Here is a 26,132-nt window from a genome sequence, read left to right as displayed (position 1 = left end):
GCTCTAGTGAAGGGCTTCTCCTGTCTGTGCCTCAGTTTCCCCCTCTGTGGGATGGGTATGCATGGTGTCTAGGTCGCAGGGCCAGGGAGGGGCTTTGAGAAAGGACTTGCTGTTATTATTACTATCACTTCCTGCTCACAGCTTTATTTGGGGGCTCTGTGAGATGCTGAATGGGAAATGCCGGATAGGTGGGGGTTGAGTCTCACTGTGGGTCAGCCCTAGGTGGGCATGGAGGGGATTTGGGGACCAAGAAGCAAAGGATTCTGGGTGTGCCCTCCTGCCCATCCCCCCTGAGCCAGGAGCTCCAGGGAAGCCCTCCATGCCGGGTGACGCCCAAGCGCCACAGGAAGTGTCGGCCCGGCGGAGAGGGGCCCTCAGTCCTCAGAGACAGAGCAGGACCCAGTCCTTAGCCCCACAGGGTCAAGGTTGGCAGGAGGGAGGGATGGGGCCCAGGGGAAAGGGGCAGGGAGCTTGAAAGGAGGCTGGACCCTGGATGAGTGACAATGACACAATTGCCGCCCACTGACTACGCGGGGCACAGCAGGGTGAAGGCTGCAGCAGGGGACCCATCCCCCCATCGGCCAGGGTAATGGAGTGGGGGGCAGTGACCGCGGGGAGGGGTCCTCCAGGGTGGTGTTCATCAAGGAGGCGGGGGTTGGGCCGGGAAGGAGGAAGTTCCCAGGGGTGGGCAGGAAACCCCTGTCTGAACTTTGGCCTTTGCAACTACCCGGTGATTCCTGATTCCGGACCCTTCCCAGTGGCTAGTGGGGGGAGGTGGGTTGGGGGCTGCAAGTGGTGCCCAACCAGCGATTTCGCTGGGTTGGCCAGGCCCACTCAGAGTCCCAGGAGCAGCGTGGGAGGAGGACATCTTCCATCTGCCTTAATGGGGCCACGTAGGCAGAGCGAGCACATGCTTACAGTTGAGGGCCCTGGAGGTAAGTTCCAGCCGTGCCACCTACCGCTGTGTGACCCTGGACAAGTGACTTCCTCTCTCTGAGCCTCGGTTTCTGCTGTCTAAAGTGGTCACCAATTTGTCCTCCAAAGAGGTTGTTTCCATTGACCCCCCCCGCCAGCAGTGTCTAAAATCTCTAAAAACAGACTTTCTTTTTTTTTAAGATTTTATTTATTTATTTTTCCCCCAAAGCCCCAGTAGATAGTTGCATGTCACAGCTGCACATCCTTCTAGTTGCTGTATGTGGGACGCGGCCTCAGCATGGCCGGAGGAGCGGTGCGTCGGTGCGCACCCGGGATCCGAACCCCGGGCCGCCAGCAGCAGAGCGCGCGCACTTAACCACTAAGCCACGGGGCCGGCCCTAAAAACAGACTTTCTGAACACAGTCTGCCTACATCCCTGGCCAGAAAATTCCAGAGGGAGGAGGCGAGCGGCTGACTGGTCCTTGGATTCACATGAGGTCAAATGCATCAGCCCTGATATGAGCGTTCAGTTTTTTCCTGAAAACAATTTATCATGTTCACAGGAAATTTTGTGCATGAATCCCTCTGAATTCCCCTGGTGGGTCATCACAAAATCAGCCCTTGATTTTAAACTTTTTCAATTTGGTTTTATTTGTTTGTTTGGGCAGAGAAGGGAAAGCTGTCATTAGGAAGCCAACTCTGTGTCACTCTCTGAAAACTGAGACTGAAGTTCTCAAGGAGACACGAGGTTTTTAAAACCTCTCACAGAACTTCAGGTAGGTCCTTGAGCAAGTGATATTTCTGGTGAAGAAAAATTTCAGCAAAGTTCAGAAAACCCTTCACTTTTATGTCAATGTGTTTGGTTTTTGGTTAAATTCAAGTGAAATTAATTTTTGTGCTTGTGGAGGTGCCAGAGAAGGCAAAGAGAGCCCTTTGAAGAGGGACAGACTGTCCTCACTGAGGCTTCGTGTGCCTGGTGATAAAAGGTGGCCGACTTTCTTACCTGGAACTGGGGATCCCGCGAGGTCAGAATGCTGCTGTCCCAGGTGCCCCTCACCCACAGCTGCACTGGGGCTTCCCATTTCTGTCCCCCACTCCTGTCACTGCAGCCACGGGAGGGGGGCTCCTGGGTGACCATGAATAGGGGAGGCCAGTGCAGGGACCTGCCAGAGTGTGCTGGGAACAGAGGTGGAGACATAGAGATAGAGAGAGACAGAGAGATAGACAGAGACCCTGAGTGATAATTAGACAGGTGGAGAGAGGAAGGCAGAACAGAAGGGCATGCTGGAGGCTGGTCCTGTGGCGTAGGATGCAAGTGGGGCCCGGGAGGCAGGTCCCACTGGGGAGTACTGTTTGCTCCCCTGGGCAGCCAGGGGAACCTCAAGGCAGCCTGGGGCCTGGGCCTATTCTCCACAAGTAGCTCCCAGTCCTTACCTACTCCCTGTCCTGTGGCCTCCCAGGGGTTCAAAGCCCCCAGCCTCTGCCCTCCCTCTCTGACACCAGATCTGACTGTGCCCTTCCTGGTCACACACCTGCCATGGCTCCCCATTTCCCTCCATCCCTGGAGTTGAAATTCACAGTCTGGCAGGTAGGGCCAAGATGGAGACAGCAGAATGAGTGAATAACAATGATCATGTTTTAGGTCCCATTTACAGCCCTAAGCCCAGCCCTCTATGTGGATCAGCCCTTGGACCCCATAGCTGCACCATGAGGGGTCTTAAGTCTCTGGGGCCCCAGACAAGGCGAGGCTCTCTCTTGGTCTCAAGCTCTAGATGATTCCAGAAGGAGAAGCCATTTGCTGCTCACTTCTGGATTTATGCCAGGGTTGGGGGGTCTCAGACCCACGGTCCCACCCTCCCAAGTTCTCACCCGTCAGCTGGCAACAACCAGGTCTGCAGGCAGGGGCGACTCCTGGTGGCCGGATCCCTCCCCTCAGCCTCACTTCCTCCTTGGCGGAAGGGGGGGGCCTTCAGTTCCCCCTCCAGGTGGGCCCCCTTCCAGGTAAAGGCTCTGATCAGGCACTTCCAAGCCCCAGTTGGTGGGAGGATAATGAGTAGGACTGGCTGAGGGGGGATCAGAGTTCCAAGGGCTCCTACTCCCCTCCCTACACCAGCCTCTTAGGGATTTTTCAAAACAACTTTTAATTTATTTTAATGGTAATACATGTGCATCATTTTTAAAATGCAAACTTTACAAAAAAGGATACAAAGGAACACAAGACTGCCTCCCATCCAACCCCCAGCCCCCTGATTCCCACCCCAGAGGCCACAGCTGTGACCAGGGTTTCCTTCAAAGAGATTTGGATAAAGTCTCCCCTCATCCCGCATTTTAAGATATGTACACAAATTATCACTTTCCTGCTTTTTATATTAATGTGTCTTGGAGAAGGTCTGCTTTGGCCTTTTAAACAGTTGTATAGTATTCCATGGTGTGGATAGACAGATACTAATTTAAACAGTCTCCAGTTAGTGGACACTGAGGTTGTTTCCAATTTTTTGCAGTTATCCAGAATGTGGTAATAATTTCCTCATTCCTCCCCCGCCCCCACTCTGTCTCCTTTTTAAAAGTAAACTTTTTATTTTGGAATAATTTTAGATTTACAGAAAAGTTGCAGAAATAAGTTTAGATTTACAGATAGTCGCTGATCCGCCCTCACCCAGCTTCTTCCGTAGTTAGCATCTCATATACCATGGTTCATCTGTCAGCACTAAGAAATTAACCTTAGTACATTACTACTAACTAAATTCTAGACATGATTGGATTTCCCTGCTAAGTGTTTTCCTGTTCCAGGCTGCATCCCGGTACTGTGCAGTTCATTTAGTCCATCATTCTGTATGCATGTAAATACGGCTGTAGAAGAATTGTTGGAAGAGGAATTGATGGGCCAAACAGTATGTGTCTTTTTAATTTTGAGAGATTCTAGAAAATTGACCTCTCCAGCGGGCGTACCAATGAGCAGTACCCCCAGCACCACGTGGGATTGCTTATTTCCCCACAGCAGTGCTGACACAGTGTATGCACAAACTTTTAACTTGTTTTTTTTTTTTTTTTAAAGATTTTATTTATTTATTTTCCCCCCCAAAGCCCCAGTAGATAGTTGTATGTCATAGCTGCACATCCTTCTAGTTGCTGTATGTGGGACGCGGCCTCAGCATGGCCGGACAAGTGGTGCATCGGTGCGCACGCGGGATCTGAACCCGGGCCGCCAGCAGCGGAGCGCGTGCACTTAACCACTAAGCCACGGGGCCAGCCCTTGTTTTTGTTTTTATCTTTGCCAAATGATTGGGTAGAAAGTGATACCACGTTGTTGTTTCATTTTGCACTTCTTTTCCAGGAGTGAGACTGGGCACCTTTTTTGTACTTTTCTATGAACTGGCTATCGATGTTCTTTGCTCATTCTTTTATTGAATTGTTTTTAGAAAATTAATTTATAAGAGCTTCTTACATAATAAGGAAATTAGTTTATTCCCAAGAATAAATAACTATCTGAAATAGGATCTTTCTTTTCTTCCGAAGGATTTTCTAGCTGGTTGTTTATGTACAGGAAAGTTTCAGTTAATTCTCCTGCGTTTTATATGTATAAAATCATACCACCAGAAGATAATATTATTAGACTGAATCACTTCTGAGGCATTCCTGCCCCAAATGCCAACCTGAAATTAATCATGAGGAAACATCACGCAAACCTAAACTCTGACTCCACAAAATAACTGGTCTGGGCTTTTAAAAAATGCCAATGTCATAAAAGGCAAAGACAGATTGAGAGATGTTCCAGATTAAAGGAGATGAAAGAGACTTATAACAAGAGATTCTCTTGTTATAAAGGACATTGTCAGAACAATTGGCAAAATCTGACTGAGGTCTGTAGATTAGATAACAGTGCTTTATCAATGTCCATTTCCTGATTTTCATAATTGTACCACGATTATGTAAGAGAATGTTCTTGTTCTATGGAAATGCATACCCAAGTATTTATGGGTAAAGAGATATCACTTCTGCAAGATTTTCATAGTGGTTTAGAGACAGAGAGAGAGAGATGGATAAAGCAAAGGCAGTAAAAGTTAACATTTGTGGAATCTAGGTGAAGGGTATCCAGGAATTCTTTGTACTAATCTTCCAATTTTTCTGTAAGTCTGAAGTTGTGTCAAATACAAAGGTAAAAGACAAAAATAATGTGAAATTGAGCCATATGAAATTGTCTATATTTCAATTATTTTTGACCTATATAAAGAGTGTTTTCATATGAGTCAACCTATAAATCCCCTTCTTCTTTTCTAATATTCATAGCTTTTATTTCTTCTTCTTGTCTAATTGCATTGGCTACTACCTCCAGAACAATATTAAACACTTGACAGTGGTCATCCTCACCTTGGCCCTGATTTTGATGTTTTTTTCCAGAACTTTTCTCATTTAACCCATTAGTATGGTGAATTTTATTAACAGACTTCCAAATATGGAACCATCCTGGCATCTCAGGCATAAGTCCCCTTTGTTGTGGTGTATTTAAAAAATGTGTTACTTGGTTTTCTTTGCTAAAATTCCATTTGGGAGTTTCCTACCCTCCTCACAGGAAGAGGGGTCTGTAGTTTTCCCATTGTGCCATCTTTGTCAGTTTTTGGTGTCAAGGATAGGCCAGCTCTCTAAACATGATTCCAATCATTCATTTTACACCCAAGGTAACCTGAGGTCCGGAGAAGAGAAGTGACCCTTCCAGGTCACTGGAGGAAACATCAGTGTTTCCTTAGGTTGGACCCTAAGTCCTCATGTCTGCGGGATGAGGGCAACACTGTCCTTAGAGGGGACTTAAGTCCCAGATCAGCACTATCACACTGTGTGACCAAACAGACCTCGGTTTCCCCATCTGTAGAATAGGCACTAGGTGGTCGGGGAGAGAGGGTCGAGTCTCCTTTCTGCACAGTTTTCGTTCAGAGCGGCTCCTGGGTCTAAAGATGAGCGTTGATGGGTGTCGACTGGGCATCTCATCCAGCGTGGGCACCTCTATACGTGTCCCCGCTGGGCCTCTACAGTGTCTGTCCTCCTGGCCTCGAGCCCCCATCTTGCTGGGAGCTGATTCACCCTCGTGCGCGCCGCGCGGGCCGCCGGCAGCCCCCCGAGGATCCGGGGCGAGAGCGCGAGCGGGGGCTGGGCCGGGGTCGGGACCCCGAGCGGGGCCGGGGGTGTAGCACTCTGCGCTGGGGCCCCGTTTCGGCTTCCAGGGCTTTACTGCCGGGAAGGGGGGAGGGGCCCGTCAGCACCTGAACCCCCGTCCCCAGGGATCCCCCAGCACTATTCCGCCCTTCCTAGGAACCCTACTCCCCAGAGATCTCCATCCTCCAGGATCCCCCATCCCTTCTCCAACTCCAGCCATTCCCGAGACCCCTTCCCAGGGTCTCCCAGCCTCTTCCCCAGAAGCTCTGCCTCCAGACCTCACCCCGCCCGTCCGTCGTACTCTCTTTTCCTTGCACCCTTCTCTTCCGCTCCCCGCCCCTCCCCTGGACCCCCCCACATGCGCCCGATCCTAGGGACCCATGCCTCCAGAGTGCCGACCCCAACCTGGGGATTCTCTCCCCCAGGTAGCCCACCCCCTCGCCACCTCTAGGTTCCAACTCCAGGACCATCACTCCGACCCTCCCCTCACTCCTCTCCCCAAGGCCCCGCCCACACGGCCTCGCCCCCTCCTCCCTCCCCAGCGACCCTTCCCACCTCTCGCTACCATCCCCAAGTGATGATTGGCGGAAAGAACGAAGCCTTGCGCAGCCATTGGCCGCACACCCCGCCCGTTCCCCCCCTCGGGCCCGCCCCTCACTCACACGCGCTCGCGTAGCGCCGCCTCCCGGGCCGCGCAGGCTTCGCCCTGGGCCTCGGCTGCGCGTGCGCGCCGCTGCGCCTCGTCCAGCCGCCGCGCAGACTCCGTGGCCGCCGCTTCCCAGCGCACCAGGGCTTCTGCGGGCGCAGGAGGCGGGGTCAGGCGGGACACCCGGAGCGCGCCCCGCGCATAATATTTGCATAACTTTTGTGGGTCATTTGCATAGCTGTTCATAGGTTTGCGTTGCTTTTCCGAGTCGTTTACGTGGCGTTTGCATATTTGTTGCGTTTGTATTGTTTTTGTGATGTTTGCATGGCCTTTGCATGTTATGTGCTTTTCTTTCATAAGTTTTCGCGTTTATCTGCATGTCATTTGCATTATGTTTGCACCTGTGCGTAGGAACCTTCTAGGTTCCTCCCACCTCAAGCCCTGCCCACCCCCTTGCGCCCCAACACACCTGTGAGCTCCCCGTTCTCGACACCCATCTGGGTCCCCTGTGCCTTGGCCTCGTCCATCTCAGTCTTCAGTGTCATCAGTTGGGTCTGAAGCAGGCTCTATGGAGTGCAGGGAACAGGGGAGGGGAGAAGGAGTAAATTGGCCCCGCCCTTTCTAGGGGAGATTGAGACGACCCTGGGGTCCCCTGGGCTTTACTTAGAATGACCTTTGAGGTCCTGTAGTTGTGAAACACAGAAGTGGCCGCTGAAGTCTGGGGTACCGAGTGGTGACAGCTGCCTGCGTAGTAGGAGGTCTCTCCACGTCCCCAACCCCAAACCACCGGGACGTGGAAATGGTTTCGGGCTGCGGTCCCACTCCGGCTCCAGTCCCGGCTAAATCCAGACGCGCTAACCAGGCTTTCAAACCAACGCAAACTAATTTGGTGGTTGACAATGACTGGGTTTTTGGGGTATGCTTTGTCACCTAGGTGAGACATTCTACAGAGCAACTGGCCTGGCCTCCTCAGAGCATCTTCCGGTGAGGGGCGGAGCCAGAATTTGAACCCAGGGCAAGCTGCTCTTAGCCTCGGCTGCTCCAGGCCCTTCCCTTAGGCAGGCAGGAAAGAGGGAGGGATCTGTTTTGATTTTTAAAATTCACACACTGCCAAACCTCTGCTGGGCCCGGTACACAGTAGTTCCTCAATAAACGTGAATGGTTGGGACTTGGAAGATGGTTCTTCTGCTAGGTTCAGGGCTGGGAAGGGTTAAGAAAGAGTTTGAAGGGGGTGGCCAGAGGAAAAGGGAAGATCTGACCGGTACCTCCCCAAGAGGCCAACTTTAGCCTCCTAATTACAGGTGACATGAATGTCCCTCTCTGGAAATAGGGCTGCTGGAACAGGCTGGGGGTGGTGGTGGTGGTGGTGTGAATGGGAACCTTGGGGGAGGGTTAGCACAGGGCCTCCCCAGGTGGGCTCAGGGGTCTGGGGCCTCCCTAGCCACCACCGTCTATCCGGCAAATAGCAGAGGACAGTGGGGCCTTCTTGGTCAGAAGGTAGACTCAAGGGTGAACTGACGTTGTAGGAGTGGGAAGGGATTATGGTGCTATTCTTTTTTTTTTTTTAAAGATTTTATTTATTTTATTTTTTCCCCCCAAAGCCCCAGCAGACAGCTGTATGTCATAGCTGCACATCCCTCCAGCTGCTGTATGTGGGACTCGGCCTCAGGATGGACGGAGAAGTGGTGCCTCGATGCGCACCCAGGATCCGAACCCGGGCCACCAGCATCGCAGCGCACGCACTTACCCACCAAGCCACAGGGCCGGTCCTATGGTGCTATTCTTATTCACCTCCCTCAATTGAAGAATTCGGTAAGCCGAGGCACAGGGGGGAACGGTGGGGATGTGGGTGCGGGCCCTCTCCCCCACATTCTGGATGCCCCAGCCCCCACCCCGCCTACCTACCTGGCGGCCCTCACAGGCCCTCAGCGCTTCCTCCAGCTCCAGACGGACGCCCTCGGCCTGGTCCAGCTGCCCGGCCAGGGCCTCCTCGCGCTGGGCAGCCTCTGCCAGCCGGCGCCGCAGCTCCTCGACCTCGGGCGCCGGGGTCCCGGGCGGCGCCGTGGCGTTGGCCCCCGGCTCCGGGCAGCGAGGCCCCCGGGAGGCCGAGGCGGCCAGATTCCAGGCCAGCAGGGCCGAGCCGGCCGCCGCCGCCGCCAGGAACACGGCGGCCCCGCACAGGGCGAGCGCCCGCCATGCGCGCCCCGGCTCCGGCCCCAGCTGGGTCATGCCGCCCTCCGCAGCTCTGGCCCCAGACGGCCACGAGCATTTAATTGGCACCTTGGGGCGCCAGGGACACCCACAGTTCCGCCCCTCCCGGCCGTGGCTTCCCGAGTCCGTTGGGAGGGGCTGGACCCCCGCCAGGGCCTGCCCAGGCTACCCGAGCCGAGACAGGACCGGGGGTCCTCGGTGCCCGTCCTGCCTCTGCATGTCACGTGCTGTCCTCTGAGCCTCAGTTTCCTCAGTTTCTCCCTCTGGGAAGTGAGGATGGCTGTAGCTCCTGCCGCTTAGGGCTTACTGGGAATCACATCAACACATCCGCGCAAAGCCCTCATCTGCACAGGGGCGCTCCGCCAGGTTCCAGCGGCATATGGTCCCCGTTCTGTTCATGCAGAAACTGGGGCTAAAAGACGGGAGGCTACTCGACCTACTGAAGTTGGCCTGGCTCAGGCTGCCACACTTTCTGTGACTGGCTATGAGGGCCAGAGGGTAGACTTGAGGGTGGACCAGCCCCATCTCCCTGCCCGGTCTCCACTAGGCCACCAGGGGGCGATCTTACAACGTGAATCAGATCCAGGCCAGTCTACCCTTTGGCCCCCCCCCCCCCCCCCCCCCCCCCGTCCTCTTCCTCCCCCTTCATCTCCTCCCGCCCTCCTCCATGTCCATTTCCCCTTCCTCCTCTTCTTCCTCCTCCCTACTTCCCCCTTTCATCCCTACCCCTCTATCTCACCCTCCACCCTTGCCCCCTTCCTTACCCTTCCCCTTCCCTCCCAAGGCCCCCCCATCATGTCTTTGCCTCATTTCCTCCTTGTTGCCTCCCCCCAGCCCTCCTCAATTCTCTTCTGGCAAGTGCATTCTCACCCCAGGGCCTTTGCATGGGCGTTCCCTCTGCCTGAGTGCCCTCTCCTCCCTCTTTGCCCAGCTAGCTGTGCCTTAGCAGCTCTTTCCACCAGCCCACCGGTGTGTGCTCCACCTCCAGAACCATCCCTCTTCCCCACTAACCCAGGCCCCTTTGGATCAGCTCTCTCAGCTCTGCTGTAACTTTACATTTTATGTGTTTGACTGATTCTAGGCTGCCTCCGCCATCAGACTGGGTGAGCCCCTGGAAAGCAAAGCCCGCATCTGCCTTGTTCCCACTGCCAATGCATGGGCCTGGCACACCGTAGTCGTGCAGTAAACGTGAGCTGGGCGAACACTGTGAACTAGAATCTCAGTGTCCTCCCCAAGCCACATGAAGAAACTAGAACCCAGAGAGGCCAAGTCTCAGGCCAGGGACACACAGCAGCTGCTGGTCGCTGCCAGATTCCTGCTGGGGCTGGAGCCTCCTCAGGCCTGCTGGACCCTTCAGTCCTGACTACTCAACCCCTGGCCGGGTCACAGCCAGCGAAGGAAGAGGGGAATTTTTTAGGAAGAAGTTTATACCTGGGCCATCGTGTGGGGGTTTGGGGGAAGAAATTGAACAGGTCGAATCCATAATATTGGGCAAACATGCCCCCCTCCATCAGCAAAACACAGCCCCGGCGCTGGGGTGGAGGGCAGCACTGTTTCGGGACATCCCAGTGGCCCAGACTGGGGTGGGGAGTGGAGGATGGTGAAGGCGTGTTGGGGCACCGCTGTCAGGTGGGAAGGCTTGCTTCCTGGGAATCGAGGGAACCTGCTGGAAGCAGAGGGTTCAATTGCCTGAGCAGCTGAGGAACCCTGAGCAAGCCCGGGCACTTCCCTGGGCCTCAGTTCCTCATCTGTTACAATATGAGGCAGTTCTATATACTGAAGTCTATGGAGAAGCCATTCTGCTTTGAACTTGATTTGGCCTGAATTTTATTTGAGCCAAAGAAGCCTGACTTGTGGCCTGTCAAACCCACTTTGTCCATCGGCTTTGATCATCACCCGACAGTAAAGACCGGACACTTTGAAGATAAGAATTGATGGCTCGCTTCTTGTGACGCCAGTAATCTTTGAAGATAAGTCTCTCTTCCCGTGACACCAGGGTCATGTTGACCCGATGTGTCCATGTAATCTGTAACCAAAACAGCTCCTTAACCCTTGAAAGAACGCACCCCTGTCATGTTTGGTGCCTGGCTCTTTGTTTGGAGATGGTATATAACTGCTGAAAACCACTCTTCTCCGGAGCGTTTTCTTCCCGCGCAAAGGCTGCGATTCCCTGCCGGGCCACTGTCCTCAGTTTAGCTTGAATAAAACTCTCCTCTCTTCTCTACTATAGAATAATTATTGATTATTTGTGTTGGCAGTTAGATGGGGCTGTTGGGGGGTGAAATGATGCGGTCATTATACAGGACTCCACGAGCTCCTACTGAGCAAGCTGGGGACTCTGACACGAGGGGGCCCACACCTCACCCTCTAGAGCAGAGTTCCTCACCGGAAGCGATGCTGCCCCCTGGGGACACTTGGCCAGGTCTGAAGGCATTTTTGGGTGTGACAACCTGGGGTGGAGGGTGCTACTGGTAGCTGGTGGGTGGAGACCAGGGATGCTGTTCAACCCCCTGCAGTGCCCAGGGCACCCCCCCCCCCACAGAGGACAATCCAGCCCAAAGGGCAAGGGAGCTGAGGCTGGGAAAGCCTGCTCAAGAACTGTGGGCTGAGGAGCAGGTCACGGGGCTGTGAGGCCGGAAGGAACTTGACAAGGTCAGGGAGCAGAGAAATGGTCAGGGAGGGTAGAGCGGGGTGAACAGGGGAAGTGAGGGGACCAGAGCCAGAGGGGCCTGTGGCAGGGATGGTGTGTGGGGGACCCTGGGAGGACAGTGGGAGCCAAGGACGGGGGGTCTCCTGCACATCTGGGCTGGGGACTGTGGAACCTGAGGGCAGTGCACAATTCTGGGAATCCTAGTGCCCTGGACAGGAAGTTGCCTGAATAATAGTTGGGATTCCAGGAAAGCTGAAGGCAGGAAGATAACAGAGGAGGAAGGGATTATGGGGTATGGGAGGACCCAAGAAAGTGGGTGAGGGGTCTATCGGGATGGTAGCCCTCAATTCTGGAGAAGCAGACAGATTCTCTGGAGGAGGGCTTCCCGGAGCTGGGTACTGCAGGATGAATAAGAGTTTGCAGGATGGAGGAGGGAGGGACATTGTGACAAAGGCCTGGTCTGTGTGTGTCTGCAGATCCAGGTTTGAATCCCAGCCCCGCACTTTCTGTGGGAGGAGTTTGGGAGCCAGGACGAGGTGTCCCTCCGTGTCCCTTGGCACAGCCTGTTTCCTCACTGGAACCACGGGCGTCAAGAGAAGGCCAGTGAGGAGATGAGAGGAGAACGCTCTGCCCGCAGGGAGTGCTGATGAGGGTATGGAGTCTGTTAAGATGATCCCAGTGGAGAAGGCCTGGGAGGCAGTTGGGTGGGGGGGGGGTGCTGGGTGCCTGGGAACATTCTGGATCAGGGAAGGCTGGGTATGGACGTCAACGATATCCACCCTTGCTCGAAGGGCAGGCCCCAGATGCTTGAGGGTGACATAATGACACTCCAGGAACTTCAGAGTAAAGTCTTTCCCCCGAAAAGGGGTGTTTACTTTTTTGGAGCCCAAAGACCCCAGAACAAAGTGACCTTCCAGAAACCGTGACAACAAGAGGCAGGTGCCCCCACACTATGCCCTGCCCAGCTCTGGGGGGTGGGGGAGGCAGCCCTGGGCCAATTCTGCTGCTTCCTCACCCCCCAAGGTTGCCCCATGGTCCCCCTAGCGATGCACCACAGACCCCCACTGCTACTTGGGTCCCCCCTCCCTCCCCCTCAACAGTGCTGCAGCGTGGCCCCTCAGAACTGCCAGGTCAGGGAAGCCTCCAAGGTGGAGGCAGAGAGGGAACCGGACCAATCCAGATTGTGACCTCAGAGACATCATAAGAGGGACTTAGGGCAGACTCGGGGCAGACAGAACACGGGCGCCCTGCCCCAGGGCCCCCTCCCTCCCCACTGAGCTCTCTCATCCTTCCCAAGACCCTCTCCCCTGCACCTAGCCCTCCACCCTGCAGGCAGGCCACCTCTCCAGACCCTGGCCCTCCCCGACGCCCTCCCTCCCCTCCTCAGCTTTCTTCTCCCCAGGCCGCCCTCTGCTTAGGGCCGCTTCCTGGGATCTCAGCGCAGCAGAGCCTGGAGGCCTAGGAGCAGCAGCACAGCGACCACCAAGGGGCTGAGGCCGTTCAGGGAGCTGGCGGAGTCGTTGTTCCCGCCTGAGGCATCATCATTCCATTTTCTAGGGTAGAGAGGGGACGACTCAGGCAGCTGGCGGGCCTGGCTCCCCCAGCTCTGGGTCTGCCACCCCCTCGGGATCTCCCCTCCAGCCCCCCCCCCGAGTCACTGGGGAGGAGAGTGACAGTGGCCACCCACGGCTGTGTGCACGAGGGACAAGGCTTGGACTCAAACTTCGCCCCCTGCGCGATGGGGGTTTTCGGAACACAGGGGGTCCTGGCTCGGGTAGGGTGAAAGGGGCGTGCCCGGGGGGGGGTGGTCTCGGACCGTAGTCGCTCCGCCTCCGCCAGGGCGTTCTGCAGCTGCTGCCTCAGAGCCGACATCTCCTCTAGAGACAGAACCAGGGGGCGTGTCTATGTGGTGGCCACGCCCCACCTGGCCCCACCCCAGCCCCACCCCTACCCAGCCTCCCCTTGGAAACCTGGTGTGCTCCTTCACACCCTCCTCTGGATTCTGGCCCCGTCCGTCTCTCGCGACCCCAACCCTGGGACCACCCCCACCCCCACCATGGAAATCTGGCCTTGGGTTCTCACCCTCAAGCTGCAGCGCTCGCGCCAGCTGCTCCCGGCTGTGAGCCTTCTCCATCTCCAGGGAAGCCCTCAGGGTCACCTGAGACGGAGATGGGGGGGGTGGGGGGGTGGGGGGTGGGACACAGGCGGGACGGGACGTACGGACGGTCGGTCGGACACTGGAGTTCTGTTCCTGGGGGTCGGCTGCTGTCCCTGGGCCCTGGACCGCCTCCCCAGGCCCTGAGATCCCAGGAGCTCAGGTCTAAACCCCTTTCAGATTTCCCTTTCTGCACCTCAGACTCCCACCTTGAAGAATGGCCACAACCTCCCACCCTCCCAGGCCCACCGAGAAGGGTGTGATCCTCAAAATGGGAGTTTTAAGGCCCCTCACATGGGAGTTCAGAGGCTCCCCATGCCCAAACCCTAGGACAAATTTCCAGATCCCCTGGGCTATTGCCCAAGAAGATTTTGAGGCCTCCCTGACCCCCAAACACAGAACACAGGGAGATTTCTGAGCCCAAGTTAGATGTCCAGTGGGAGTTTCAAGGTTCCCCATATCAAGACCCATGTGAAAGGTTCAAAGTCGCTCGGGGATGTAGGGGAAGTATCACAAGCCCATTCCTTCTTCAGGGCCTGGTGAGGGCCCCTCCCAACCCTGAGAGAGATTTCTACTCCCCCAAGCCTGGTGCCCTGGGGAGTTTCTGGCTCCCCCATGCCAGTGCCCTGGAATTTGAAGATTCTCCCACATCCTAGTGGGGATACTGAGGCCCCTGATTTGGGTGCCCTGGGGAGTTTTAAGGCCCTGCCCACACCAGCCCCAGGGAGAGTTTAGAGGTCCCCAAACCTTGGTGGGGAAATTCAGGCCCCTGATATGGGGGCCTGGGGGCAGTTTCAAGGGCTATGTCGATCTCCACCTAGACCCTGGGGCCCCCGAGCACAGGGCCCTCTCTAGGAGTTGCAGTGGCTTACCACAGTCTGATTGCAGGTGGCGGCCTGGGCCTCGGCCCCCCGTAAGACTTCCTGGGCCCGGCTTAGCTGGTGGTCCAGAACGTGGGTGACGTTGCGACACTCCTGCACTGCTTGGAGACCGTCCCTGCAGGCCTCAGTGTTGGCCCTGACAGCGAAGATGATCATGGCCACAAGCACACCACCCCCCGCCACCACCAGGAGCAGCGTGATCCCCAGCCACCTCAGCAGCTGGTGGTCCCCCAGGGCCGGCTTCCTCAGGTGCTCATCCATGGGCACAGGACAATAGTCATAAACAGTGGGTGCCACCCAGATCTGCCCCTGGATGTAGAGAGCTTGGGCAGGAGTTAGGGGCTGCCCCCTTATTAGCATAGGAGCTGTCCTGACCAATGACAAGTTCCAGACAGTTTCCTGACCTGGAGGCTCTTAATGGGGCATCTGCAGGCAGAGGACTGCTGACTTTCAGTTTCGGTTTCCCAGAAGAGAGGTGGGTTTTTCTGCCAAATTATGGCCTCAGGCTCTTCTGGGCTGGGTGCCAGCCATGAGATCCTGTGGGAAGGGAGTTGGGGTTGCCTGGGACACCCCATCTCAAGTCCCTGCCCTTTGGACTGCTATTGAGGGTGACAGTTGCATTACTGAGTGCCCAGTGCATTGTGTTCATCTGTACCACAACCTGAAGAGGCAGAGGCCGGCGTTGGTCCAGTCCTCAGTTCAGTGGGTCCAGTTCACAGTGGGGAAACAGGCTGAGAGGCAAGTGGTGGACTAGGGGCAGGGCCTGGGTCTGACCCAAGAGGCTGGGTTTTGTGTTCAGGGGTCTCCGTGGTGACCCAGCAGGGCTTCACTTACCATAGAGGGCACCACAGGGAGCCATGGAGGGTGTCAGAGGAGGGACTGGAGCCTGACGATGGGGGGAGAGGCTGGGGCTGGCCCCGCGTGGGTTCCAGAATCTGCCCCTGCCTACAGGATGCCAAATAAACCCTCGGAACCTCCGTTTCCTCCTCTGTAAGTGGGACAATAACAAGAGCAGCCTCATCAGGAGGGGCCGGTGAGGAGCTGCCCGAAAGTGTCTCAGCGTGCAGTCGGCGCTCAGTGAATGCTTGGGCTGCGCCTGTGGCTCAGGGCAGGAGGAGAGGCGGATAACCCAGAAACAAGGCCGTGGAGCAAGGAGCACATTTTGAGGAAAGGCAGTTGGGTCCATTTGGGACACACGGAACCAGAAGGTTCTGGGGGGCATCCGGGGAGAGGCCCCAAAAGGCGGCTGGACCCTTGAGCGAGGCCCAAGGAGACTCAGGCCACACTGCCCTCCCCTCCTGTGGTCAAGGGAGCCAGAGCTTCCTGCTGGAAATCAGCCTGATTACAAGCTTCCGGCCGCCGGCTCTGACAGCCCGTGGGCAGCTGTGTGCGTTTCCTGTGGCTTCTACAGCCATGGCCTGACCACAAGCCAGATTCCAGCCGGATTCCCTCGGGTGGGCCATTTCCAGTGTTCATGGTCAGCTGAGCCAGATGGAAGGCAGGGGCCAAGGGCAGGGCGCAGGCCTCCCAGAAGGCCTGGAGAAGCAGCCCAGGTCCCCAGTCGGACATCCCTCAGCTCAAAACCCCCCATTAAAGCCACTCAGCAGCCAAATGACAAGAGATGAGGGACGATCTTGCTGGAGAGGCCCAGGGGGTGCTTGTGTGTCCCATGAGCAGGGGCCCCTCCCTGGCTGGGACCCCAGGAGCAAAGACACGACTCTTGGCAAAGCCGACTTATTTGAGCTGCACGGTGCTGGCCTTCAAACTTTAGGGTTGGCTTGGGACCCCGATTTTAGGTCAGAGCCCAAGGTTGTGTGTGAACAGCTCTGCCTCCCTGTGGGGCCCAGCACAAGCTATTTCCCCTCAGCCTCAGTTTCCATAGCTGTAAAATGGGGATAATAATAATAGAACCTTTTGGGGCCCCTCTAAGTTTTGCACCGCAAGGCAACCACCTTACTCACCTCACTCTAGTCCCCGCCCTGCAAACAGAAAGTTTGTGGTTTTTCCTCTAAAATTCCAAATGGAAAGTAATACCACCATTCTTCTGATTTTAGCTTCGTTATTTTTTTTTGAGAATCGTTTTATGTTAGAATAGTTTTAGATTTGCAGAAAAATAATGAAGACAGTACAAAATCGTTCCATATATCCCACACCTGGCTTCCCCTATTTTTTACCATCTTACATCAGTCTGGCACATTCGTTACAATTAATGAGCCAATGCAGATACATTGTTATTAACTCAAGCCCATGCAGGATTCAGATCTAAGGTTTTCTGTCCCAGGAGCCCACGTCACATTTAGTCATCATGTCTTCTGGGCTGTGACAGTTTCTCGGACTTTCTCGTTTTTGAGGAGAGCCGGTCAGCTGTTTGTAGGATGGCCCCGGCACAGCAGACAACGATTGGCCTCGACAGTGCCGAGGTGAGAGGCCCTCCCTGGGGGGGCCTTAGTGCAGGTCCAGAGTCAGACCTGACCTCAGATTCCCCTCTGGCTGGGACCCGCTTCTCGGCTTCGCTGGGCCTGTGCTGCGTGTGACAGTGGGCCCCCCCAGGTTATGAGGGGGTTGAAGTCCATCAGCATATGAAAAGTGCTTGGCTCAATGCTGGTGCCATCTAACGAACCTGTGAGAGCTCATCCTTGTTAGCATCTGACAAGTTTTGGATTTGATGGAGTGCTCTCCTCAGACTGAATTCCCTGAAATGCAGTTATTGGGTCCCACGGCCCTGTGTCTCCCTGGCTCTCTCTTTTCCTAAAGAGGAATCCAGAATTTAGTCTGATGCTCGCCCCTGTGGTGAGTGGATGCTTGTCTCTCCAAGCGTGTCACAGTTCTTGTTTTCCTTCCAGCTCCTTCCCGGACCCCGTCCCAGCAGCACCTGTTCTTAGGCAGTATACTCCTCCATCTGCTGTAAGACACACCGGCTCCAGGGTGTCCTCCACCCACTGCGGACATGGCCTGGGGCCACGGTTCAGTCAGCACCACCTTCTCCGTCCCAGCCTCTCACCCAGCCCAGGCTGAGTGTGGGCGTTCAGAGCATGTTCCTTGTTGGAGGAGGTCGTCGAGAGGACCACCCGAGGCTCCTCACCCCCTCCCCTGCTCATGGAATATACGTCCGCCCACTGTTCCTCCACTAGGAGCCACGAAAAGGCACAACCGTGAGAGAGCTGTGTGTCGTTGAGACCATCTGCATGTAGATGTGACTGAGCCCTGTTAAGGCCTCTATATAAACTCCTAAGATTCTGGCGGGCGGGTGTGAGATCTACTCGTCTTGTGGCGGCCAGGACAAGCCTCGTAAGTAAGTTCCCCTGCTTATTAAACCTGCCACCTAGCGATCTGGATTGGCTGCCTCTTCCTTCGGGTCCTCCCTTCCCTCTGCGTACAGGGCCAGTTTCAGATTTCCCCCTGGGGAATTCTGAGGTTGTGAAGCAACAACTAGCGGGCCAGCCAGGAGCCTGAAGAGGTGGTCTTGGGAAAGAGGCATATCCGCAGGGGAACTCCCGGGTTGGCCATCTACCTCTGTGTGGGGAGGGCTGGCCATGTGTTAGATGCTTGTGTTACCTGGCCCACCGACCCCATAAGCCAGTAACTGCAGTCCTGCTCAGAACAAGCCTGACACGTTCTCTTCAGCTTACAGGAAACCACAGCGAGAGGAAGGAGGAGATGCTGAGACATACAGTCCAAACCCGTCAACACTGGGTGAAGGCAACATGGCAGCCTGACTTGCCCTGACCTGGACCCCGCAGCTCATTACACGCTCATTGTAATGCATTACCACGCTATACAACACACCCACCAGCCCGATGACAGTTAACAATTGCCACGGCAACGGCAGGATATAGCCAGATAAGGAAAGAAAAGAGGTGGCACCCTTGATCCCCAGAAAAGCCTGCCCATGTCTCTGAAAACTATGAATTTTCCTCCCCTTCATTACCTGGACCCCTTATAACAGCTGCTTACATGCCCCACGAGCTGAGAAGTTGATTTGTGAACCTAGTGCCCACTTCTCCATTCTTTGGCCATTGAATTGAAGCTTGTGCCGTTGACTGCTCAGCTTCAGTTTCGTTTCAAGTCTGCGACTCTGAACAGAAAAGAACTCTCTGGGGAGGGGACGGACTGTGGGTCCCTCCTCAGAGCTCCTCCGAATGTGAGTCCCACCGGAGTGAGGTCAATTTGGTAACACTTGTGGACCATCACGTGAGTGCAGGGACACCCCGCAAACACTGGCTGGTGTAATGCGCTCGTTTAAGGAACTGCGCATCGTGCACTGCTGCGAAGAAAGGAAACGCACGGCTGCCGCAGTGGGCTGGTCTCGACTCTGGGCAGTCCGGCTGGCCCCCGATGCCCAGCTAGAGGCTGAAGCTCAAGTTAAGAAGTTGGAGGAAGAGCTGAGGTCAGAGAAGGATGTGTGGTGTCCCCTGCTCTGCTACCCTCGGGCTGGCAGACTGGAGAGCAGGAGGGTCAGTGGGCCTCAGCGTGCCATTTTGCAAAGCTAGGAAGGCACGAGCTGCCTCAGATTAAGGTCCGAGCACTTGTGACAAAGCCTGATTGGGACACTACGAGGTGGAACCCCTGGGAAAGTGAGGAGAGTGAAGAGGAGGATGTGGTGGTGATTGACTTGACGGCGAGTGGAGGAAGCGCCCCGCGTTGTCCAACCCCGAATACAAAGAAAGACAGACCACAGCCACAGCAACCCCCGCCCGCGGGGCCGCCCCAGTGCAGGGGATGAGAGAACGTGCTCCCACTGAGCTTACTGACACAGCCGCCGAGTTCCAGCGTAACCGAAATCACCGGGTCTGTCTCTCGGCGAGTGTGGAGCCAAAAAGCACAACCAAGGCTGAAGTGAGTGAAGAAAAAAGACGTACTGCTCGCACAAGCAGTGGAGGACATCGAGGATAGCTCCCAAAGAAGCGCCCACCCCGCCCCAGCTTAGTGCCGCTGGAGACTCTATACTGGTGAGTGCGGAGCATGTGTCACAGCTGTGTGACAGCGGGGCCCGGTCAGGGGGCACGTGCCCGACATCATGTACCGAGCTCAATGCAACATGCCAGTACCTACCAGGTCTAAGGTGACTTCTGGACACCTAGAGCCGGAGCAGTTTGCAGGGGGCCTGCTGCAGCCCTGTCCGTCTCACTGCAGGACGGCACCATCTGCAGAAACAAGGGCATCGACTTCTGGAAACAGCACATTCTGTTTTCTCCTTGTCTGGAAAACATTTGACAAACTATGTTTAGTTACGGATCAGATTTTCAGTAACCCTTTCCTGGCCTGGTTTCTGGTCACACCAGCAGAAGGCCAGGGAGAGTACCCAGGTGTGGTTAGTGCGGCTGTGGGGTACGGGGGGCGATGGCATTTCTGTGACTGGGCAGGAGGCAGGGAAAAGGAGAACCCTCACCACACACCCTGCCCTCTGGCGGCCTGCACGGCACTCAGGGGTTCACGGTACTCATTCCTTGAGGACTGGACTATGCTAGTCTGCAGGGAGGTGTGGCCCAATGAGGGGGACCGCCCCGGGCACGTGGGACCCTGGCAGTCCATAGAGGAAGTACAACGCGTCCTTAGGGAGTTGGGAGTGAGAATAACCATCTTTGCCCCGTCTTTGAGGGCCCTGAGCGGGCCACATTCATTGCAGGAATGGAAGCCAGGATCCTCCAGTCTGCCCCAGCACCTGGTGGGTCTCTGATGTCCGTGCTGAGCCGGGCCATGGGACAGGACATTTATGATGTTGGGTAGTCCTTTGCTGATCCGGAGGAAACTGACAAACCCGGGGAACAGATACCGGCTGTGGGAAAGACCCGAGACAGGGAGGGAGCGCAAGAAGCCAAAAAGCCATCCCAGTAGTCTGTAAAGTGCCTGGTAAAGGTAACCCGGGAGCAAATGTGGTTTGACCTCATTGCTGCCGGAATCCCCCTGAACAGACAGACCCGCAAGCCCATGCTGTGTTGGTCGGCCGCTGCCATCCTGATGCCCCGCCCGCTGCAGCTGAGGCCTCAGGGAGACAGTCCTATTTGGGGTGGGCGCCTCCCATGCCCAGGGACAGGGTGCAGGCCCAGATGGCCTCCAGGTGAGGGCGCTGTGGGCGACCGGAGGCCCCATGTGAGCTTACTCCTCACTGGTCCCCAGAAATGACACAAAGTGTTGGCTCTGGCTGACACTGGAGCCAAATGTCCTCTAACATATGGTCACTCTCAGAGCTTTTCTCCCCCTCTGTGCCATTGATGGGCACGGAGGGCAAAGGGTTATGCCAGAAAGGTCCCTTGACACTGCAAACTGGGCGTTCTTCCTCACGAGAACATGAGGCTTTTATCTCTCTGGTACCAGAGAACACATGTGGCACTGCCATCCTACAAGGTCAAACTCCGCAAAACTGTATTGGCGAATCCCACCTCCGGGTTAGAGTAATCAAACCAGTGCTAAGGGGGAAATGCCGACTGGGAACCAGTAAGTCTACCATCCTGCCAACGAAAAGTGGTAACCTGCAAACAGTATAAATTGCCTGGGGGTGGGGCATCAGGAAATAGGAGAGACCGTGCACCAACTGCACCGAGTGGGTATCATACGCCCTGCCGGTAGTGCCTTCAACAGCCCGGGAGGGCCGGTAACAGAGCCAGATGGCTCATGGCAAGGACCGTGGACAATGGAAAATTGAACAAGGTGGCTGTGCCCCACACTGCATCTTGGGTTCCTTGCCCACAGTCCTAGAAGTACACCGTGCTGTACTGGACTTAGCAACGCTTTCTTCAGTGTCCCCTGGCCACTGAGTCACAAGATCAATTTGCCTTCACGTGGGAGAGACAACAGTGGACCTTTCAAGTGCTTCCCTGAGGCCACAGGCACAGCCCCGCCACACATCATGGGATGGCAGCCCGAGCCCTGTCCCTGTTCTCCTTCCCATGTCAGTGAAATGCGCCCATCACATTGACAGTACAATGTTGACAGGTGAAGACTTGCCTCTGCCGCAGGGCACTCTGCAGACTTTGCTGGAACGTCTGCGAGGGAGAGCACGGGCCGTGAACCTGAAGAAAATTCAAGGCCCAAGTACCAAGGCAAAGGTGTTGGGAGTCTTTGATGGCTAAGACGCGTGTGACCCAGAAGCTGCGATTGGCAAGGTGCAAGCCCACCCATCCCTGAGGACGTGAAGGAGGCAAGCTTTGCAGGGATGGGTGGAGGGCTTTACTCCCCGCCTGGCACAGTGCCCCATCCCTTTGCCGCCTGTGAAGGAAGGGCACGTCTGGGGCTGGGGCTCAGAGCCGCCAGCCGCCTTTGAGAGGCAGAAATCCTAGGGGAGCAGATGACAGCTCTGCACCCCCCAAGCAGGCCGTCATCTGAGTTAGATGTCTCTGCGACTCGGAAGGCGTGGTGGGCGCTGTGGTAGAGACAACAGAAGGAGAAAGTCCCCCTAGGATTTTGGTCCCCTCTCTGGAAGGGCGCGGGAACCTGATGGACTCCATAGAGCAACAGCTCCCAGCAGCGTCTGCAGCACTCCTCGCGGTGGAGCCTCTCGCCGAGTAACAGCATAGTGCGGTAAGAAATTCCCTTCCTGTCACAGCAGGTGAGAATGTGTTCCCGTGCCCCACCTCTGCCCTGGCGCACGCCCCCACGTTGACTAAGTGGCGTGCCTGTCTGCAGCAGAGGAGCACCCTGTCCCCCACTGTCTCTAGCAATGTGGGTGCTCCTAGGCCCTGTAGCTTGTGTGGAGCCTCTAAATGCCTCTGCCCCTAACCCTGTGGTGGCCTCTGCAGCCTGTAGAGAAGGAGTGGGGGAGATTCCCGCTGATGCCTGGTGTACAGATGGGTTTAGTAGGGGCAACCCGTCCACGGGAACAGCAGTTGCTATTCAGCCCAACACTGACACCATCTGGATGGAAACGGGAATGACCCACTGCAACCAGCGGGCTGAACTCAGAGTGGTCTGGTTGGTGATCACTCAAGAGCCCTGGCTGTTCACCCTTGGCACTGACAGTTGGGCTGCTCTAAAGGGATTAACCCTTTGGCTTGGACAATGGGAAGCCGGGGGGGGGTGATCATGAATAAGCCTTTGTGGGGTCAGGATATGTGGAAAGACATTTCAGTCCACTTGCCAGAGCCTGAGGTGGCCCTCACTGTTCTCCACGTCCCCACTCATAAGGTGCTGACACCCCCCGCAATCAGGAGGCTGATGCCCTAGCTCCGGTAAAAGCCCTAGAAACTGCCCCTTCAGTAGACACCGCAGACTGTGTGCATAGGAAGAGCAACCATTGCAGTGCCGAGCAGGGCAGGGGCAGAGGGCAGGCAGATGGCGTATTACCAAGGATGCTGATTGCCCTTGAAATACAGTGACTTGGTTAATGCAGTCACAGCACGTCCTGTGTGCTAATCAATGCTCCAGGCCCCCAGTCTGGGGCCGTCCACCAGGGTTCCCAACTGGTGAGGATGGGCAAATTGATTATATTGGCCACTTCCCTCTGAGCGAGGGTTCTAAATATGCCTGGATTGTGTGGACATCGTGTCTGTCTTAACCCAAACTTTCCCTGTCACCATGCAAGCCAGGCTGCCACCATTAGGGGATTAGAGAATCTGAGTTCGACTTCATTGACTAGACAGTGATCGGGGGGAAGGGGTCACATTTTAAGGGTCATGATATGCAAGGTTTGGCAAAAGAAGATGAGATCAAATGGAGGTTCCATCTCCCCTATAACCCACAAGCAGCAGGGTTGGTATGGAACATTAAAGCAGCAGATTAAATTACTAACAGGTAAAACCACTGTGGCCAGGTGGACTAAAGTACTATCACAGGCTTTAATAGATTGGAATGATCAACCACAGGGCCCGTTGCCCCATGTGCCAGACTGGGGACCCCTGCTGAGACAGCCAACACCGTAAAGACATGGAAGTCACGGGAGACAGCCGTTGCCCTGACTCTGACTGTGGATCAACCTGCCGTGCTGCTGAGAATACCAAGCCTGTCACTCCTGGGAAAGGCGTCCTCTACTGGAGTTTGCAATGGGACGTCTCACTGGGATGGGTGAGTTACTTTGCACCCCTGGGTGAGGGGGAAATACTCATTCTCCACTGGGATCCCATTGTCCTGCTGCAAGCCCGACCTGTGGAAACACACTATACCTGAAATTGAACACGCACATCGAAAGAAGGGAGGAGGTGAGGGGTCCTGGGCTGGCATATCCCACCCCCAGGCCATCTCCTCATGCCTCCCTCCGCCAACATGTATGGTATGCACAACCAGGTCAAGTTCCTAAAGCTGCAGGCACATTAACATCTCAGGCTCTGGGCACACTGCAGAAGGGGGGCGGGCATGTGAGATTGCAAGAGCTGGTCACGTGAGGTGGAGTGTTGGAGAAGGTCCTGGAAAGGATGTGACCGTAGGCTGACCCTTGAGCTGCACTCAGCCAATCGGAGACTCATTACCTCCCTCCCCTGTCCTTGGAATGTACCTTCTGCCCACTGTTCTCACACTAGGAGCACTTCAAGTTCACAGCCTTGAAAGACCGTGTGGTTGAGACCATCAGGACTGTACATTTGACTGAGCCGCATTAAGGCCTCTCTATAAACTCTTAAGATTCTGGCAGGTGGGTATGGAGATCTACTCATCTTGTGGCCACCCAAGACAAGCCTCGTATATAAGTTCCTTTGCTTATGAAAACTGCCACCTACCAATCTGGAATGGTCTGCCTGTTTCTTTGATCTCTTCCTCCCCTCCATGTTACAGCAGCCAGTTTTGAATTTCACCTAGGAAGCTCGTGAGGTTGTGAACCAACATTCCTCTTAAGCAATAGGAATAAAGGGTGCTTCAAGGGGAACCCACAGTTTGTTCATTTCTGTATCTCATTATTGGGGCATCTTTTCCAGGACTTTTGTGTCTAACGGGCATTGACATTTGCATTTCATTTAATTTTCATGTCACTAAATATTATTCTTCTTTTGATCCCCCTCCCCCCACCAATCATTTCCAAATATAAAAACCATTCTTAGCTCATAGGTCACACAGAAAACAGGAAGTGGGCCAACCCATGATATTGTAGAAAATCTGAAAATATTCAAGAGTAGATAATATTCTGTTCCCTAGTTTTCCATATTTCCTCCCTGAGGAGTGTAAAAGCATGTCACCATACTAAATACTTTCGTGTCTCATTTTTAAAAACTAATTGTATCTGTGAACAAGTCCTCAAGTTATACCGAAGATTTCACGGCTCATGGTGGTCCATATTTTTCGTTATTTGAACTAACTGCTGACAGAAAAAACAAACAAATGGGACTACATCAAACTAAAAAGCTTCTGGACAGCAAAAGGAACCATCAACAAAACGAAAAGACAACCTAACGATTGGGAGAAGATATTTGCAAACCATATATCTGATAAGGGGTTAATATCCAAAATATATAAAGAACTCATACATCTCAACAACAAAAACACTAAGAACCCAATTAAAAAATGGGCAAAAGATCTGAACAGACATCTCTCCAAAGAAGATATACAGATGGCCAACAGGCACATGAAAAGATGTTCAGCATCATTAATTATCAGGGAAACGCAAATCAAAACTACAATGAGATATCACCTCACGCCCGTCAGAATGGCTATAATTAACAAGACAGGAAACAACATGTGTTGGAGAGGATGTGGAGAGAAGGGAACTCTCATACACTGCTGGTGGGAGTGCAAACTGGTGCAGCCACTATGGAAAACAGTATGGAGATTCCTCAAAAAATCAAGGATAGAACTACCATATGATCCAGCTATTCCACTGCTGGGCATTTATCCAAAGAAGTTGAAAACACCAATGCATAAAGATACGTGCACCCCTGTGTTCATTACAGCGTTATTCACAATAGCCAAGACTTGGAAGCAACCTAGGTGCCCATCAAGGGACGAATGGATAAAGAAGATGTGGTATATATACACAATGGAATACTACTCAGCCATAAGAAACAATGAAATCTGGCAATTTCTGACAACATGGATGGACCTTGAAGATATTATGCTAAGCGAGGTTAAGTCAGAGGGACAAGGTCAAATAGTGTATGATCTCAGGAATAGAAGACAAAAACAACAACAAACACCTAGAGACAGAGATTGGACTGGGGGTTACCAGAGGGAAAGGGGGGAGGAAGGAGAGTGAAACAGGTGATTAGGCACATGTGTGTGGTGATGGGCTGTAATTAGTCTTTGGGTGGCGAACATGACGTAACCTACACAGAAATGAAAATATGATGATCTACACCTGAAATTTATACAATGATATAAACCAACGTTACCACAATAGAAAAATAAAAAAATAAATTAACTGCTGCATAACCCATGAAAGTTTCCTTTGACCTGACTTCCTAGAACTGGAATTTCCAGTTCTTCATATATCTCGCCCAAATTTCCCAGAAACACAAATTTCCGCGAGCCATTTCGGCTGCAAGCAACTCTCGGGGGAACGCAGATCTTCTTTGCAGTGAGCGAGTCAACCGGCGCTGTGCAGGGACATTTCCGGCGGAAGTTGCTGTGCGTGAGAAGGAAGCGAGATAGTTTTCCGCAAACGCCTCTCAA

General features: G+C 54.5%; 2 protein-coding genes and 2 long non-coding RNA genes across 5 annotated transcripts; 2 read left to right on the top strand and 2 right to left on the bottom strand.

Annotated features, from left to right (window-relative positions):
- Window positions 1–3,203: 3,203 nt before the first annotated feature.
- Window positions 3,204–9,429, bottom strand: CCDC194 (coiled-coil domain containing 194). 2 transcript variants are annotated; one of them, XM_014781549.2, is made up of 4 exons: window positions 8,615–9,428; window positions 7,179–7,275; window positions 6,726–6,858; window positions 5,908–6,138 (listed from the first exon to the last, which is right to left on the bottom strand). In XM_014781549.2, the coding sequence occupies exons 1-4, from the start codon at window positions 8,936–8,938 to the stop codon at window positions 5,988–5,990; spliced, it is 705 nt and encodes a 234-aa protein (XP_014637035.1). In that variant the 5' UTR covers window positions 8,939–9,428; the 3' UTR covers window positions 5,908–5,987. The 2 variants fall into 2 exon arrangements, with proteins under 2 accessions (XP_087299723.1, XP_014637035.1); XM_087443597.1 differs by lacking the exon at window positions 6,726–6,858 and having other exon boundaries at window positions 3,204–6,138; window positions 8,615–9,429.
- On the top strand, window positions 7,808–11,138 carry LOC147914657 (uncharacterized). The gene is made up of 3 exons (XR_015555144.1): window positions 7,808–8,010; window positions 8,311–8,521; window positions 10,002–11,138. It is a non-coding gene; the product is annotated as an uncharacterized LOC147914657 (long non-coding RNA).
- A 1,276-nt stretch (window positions 11,139–12,414) lies between these two features.
- Window positions 12,415–14,981, bottom strand: BST2 (bone marrow stromal cell antigen 2). Its single transcript, XM_014781548.2, has 4 exons — window positions 14,598–14,981; window positions 13,653–13,728; window positions 13,387–13,447; window positions 12,415–13,123 (listed from the first exon to the last, which is right to left on the bottom strand). The coding sequence occupies exons 1-4, from the start codon at window positions 14,964–14,966 to the stop codon at window positions 13,006–13,008; spliced, it is 624 nt and encodes a 207-aa protein (XP_014637034.1). The 5' UTR covers window positions 14,967–14,981; the 3' UTR covers window positions 12,415–13,005.
- LOC147914656 (uncharacterized) lies at window positions 14,789–24,459 on the top strand. The gene is made up of 3 exons (XR_015555143.1): window positions 14,789–14,855; window positions 17,450–22,124; window positions 23,405–24,459. It is a non-coding gene; the product is annotated as an uncharacterized LOC147914656 (long non-coding RNA).
- The last annotated feature ends 1,673 nt before the right edge of the window (window positions 24,460–26,132 follow it).

The sequence above is a fragment of the Ceratotherium simum genome, chromosome 18 (assembly GCF_057802395.1).
Source record: "Ceratotherium simum simum isolate JZ-2026a chromosome 18, ASM5780239v1, whole genome shotgun sequence".
NCBI lineage: Eukaryota > Metazoa > Chordata > Mammalia > Perissodactyla > Rhinocerotidae > Ceratotherium > Ceratotherium simum.
This window is presented reverse-complemented; position numbering and strand designations above follow the sequence as displayed.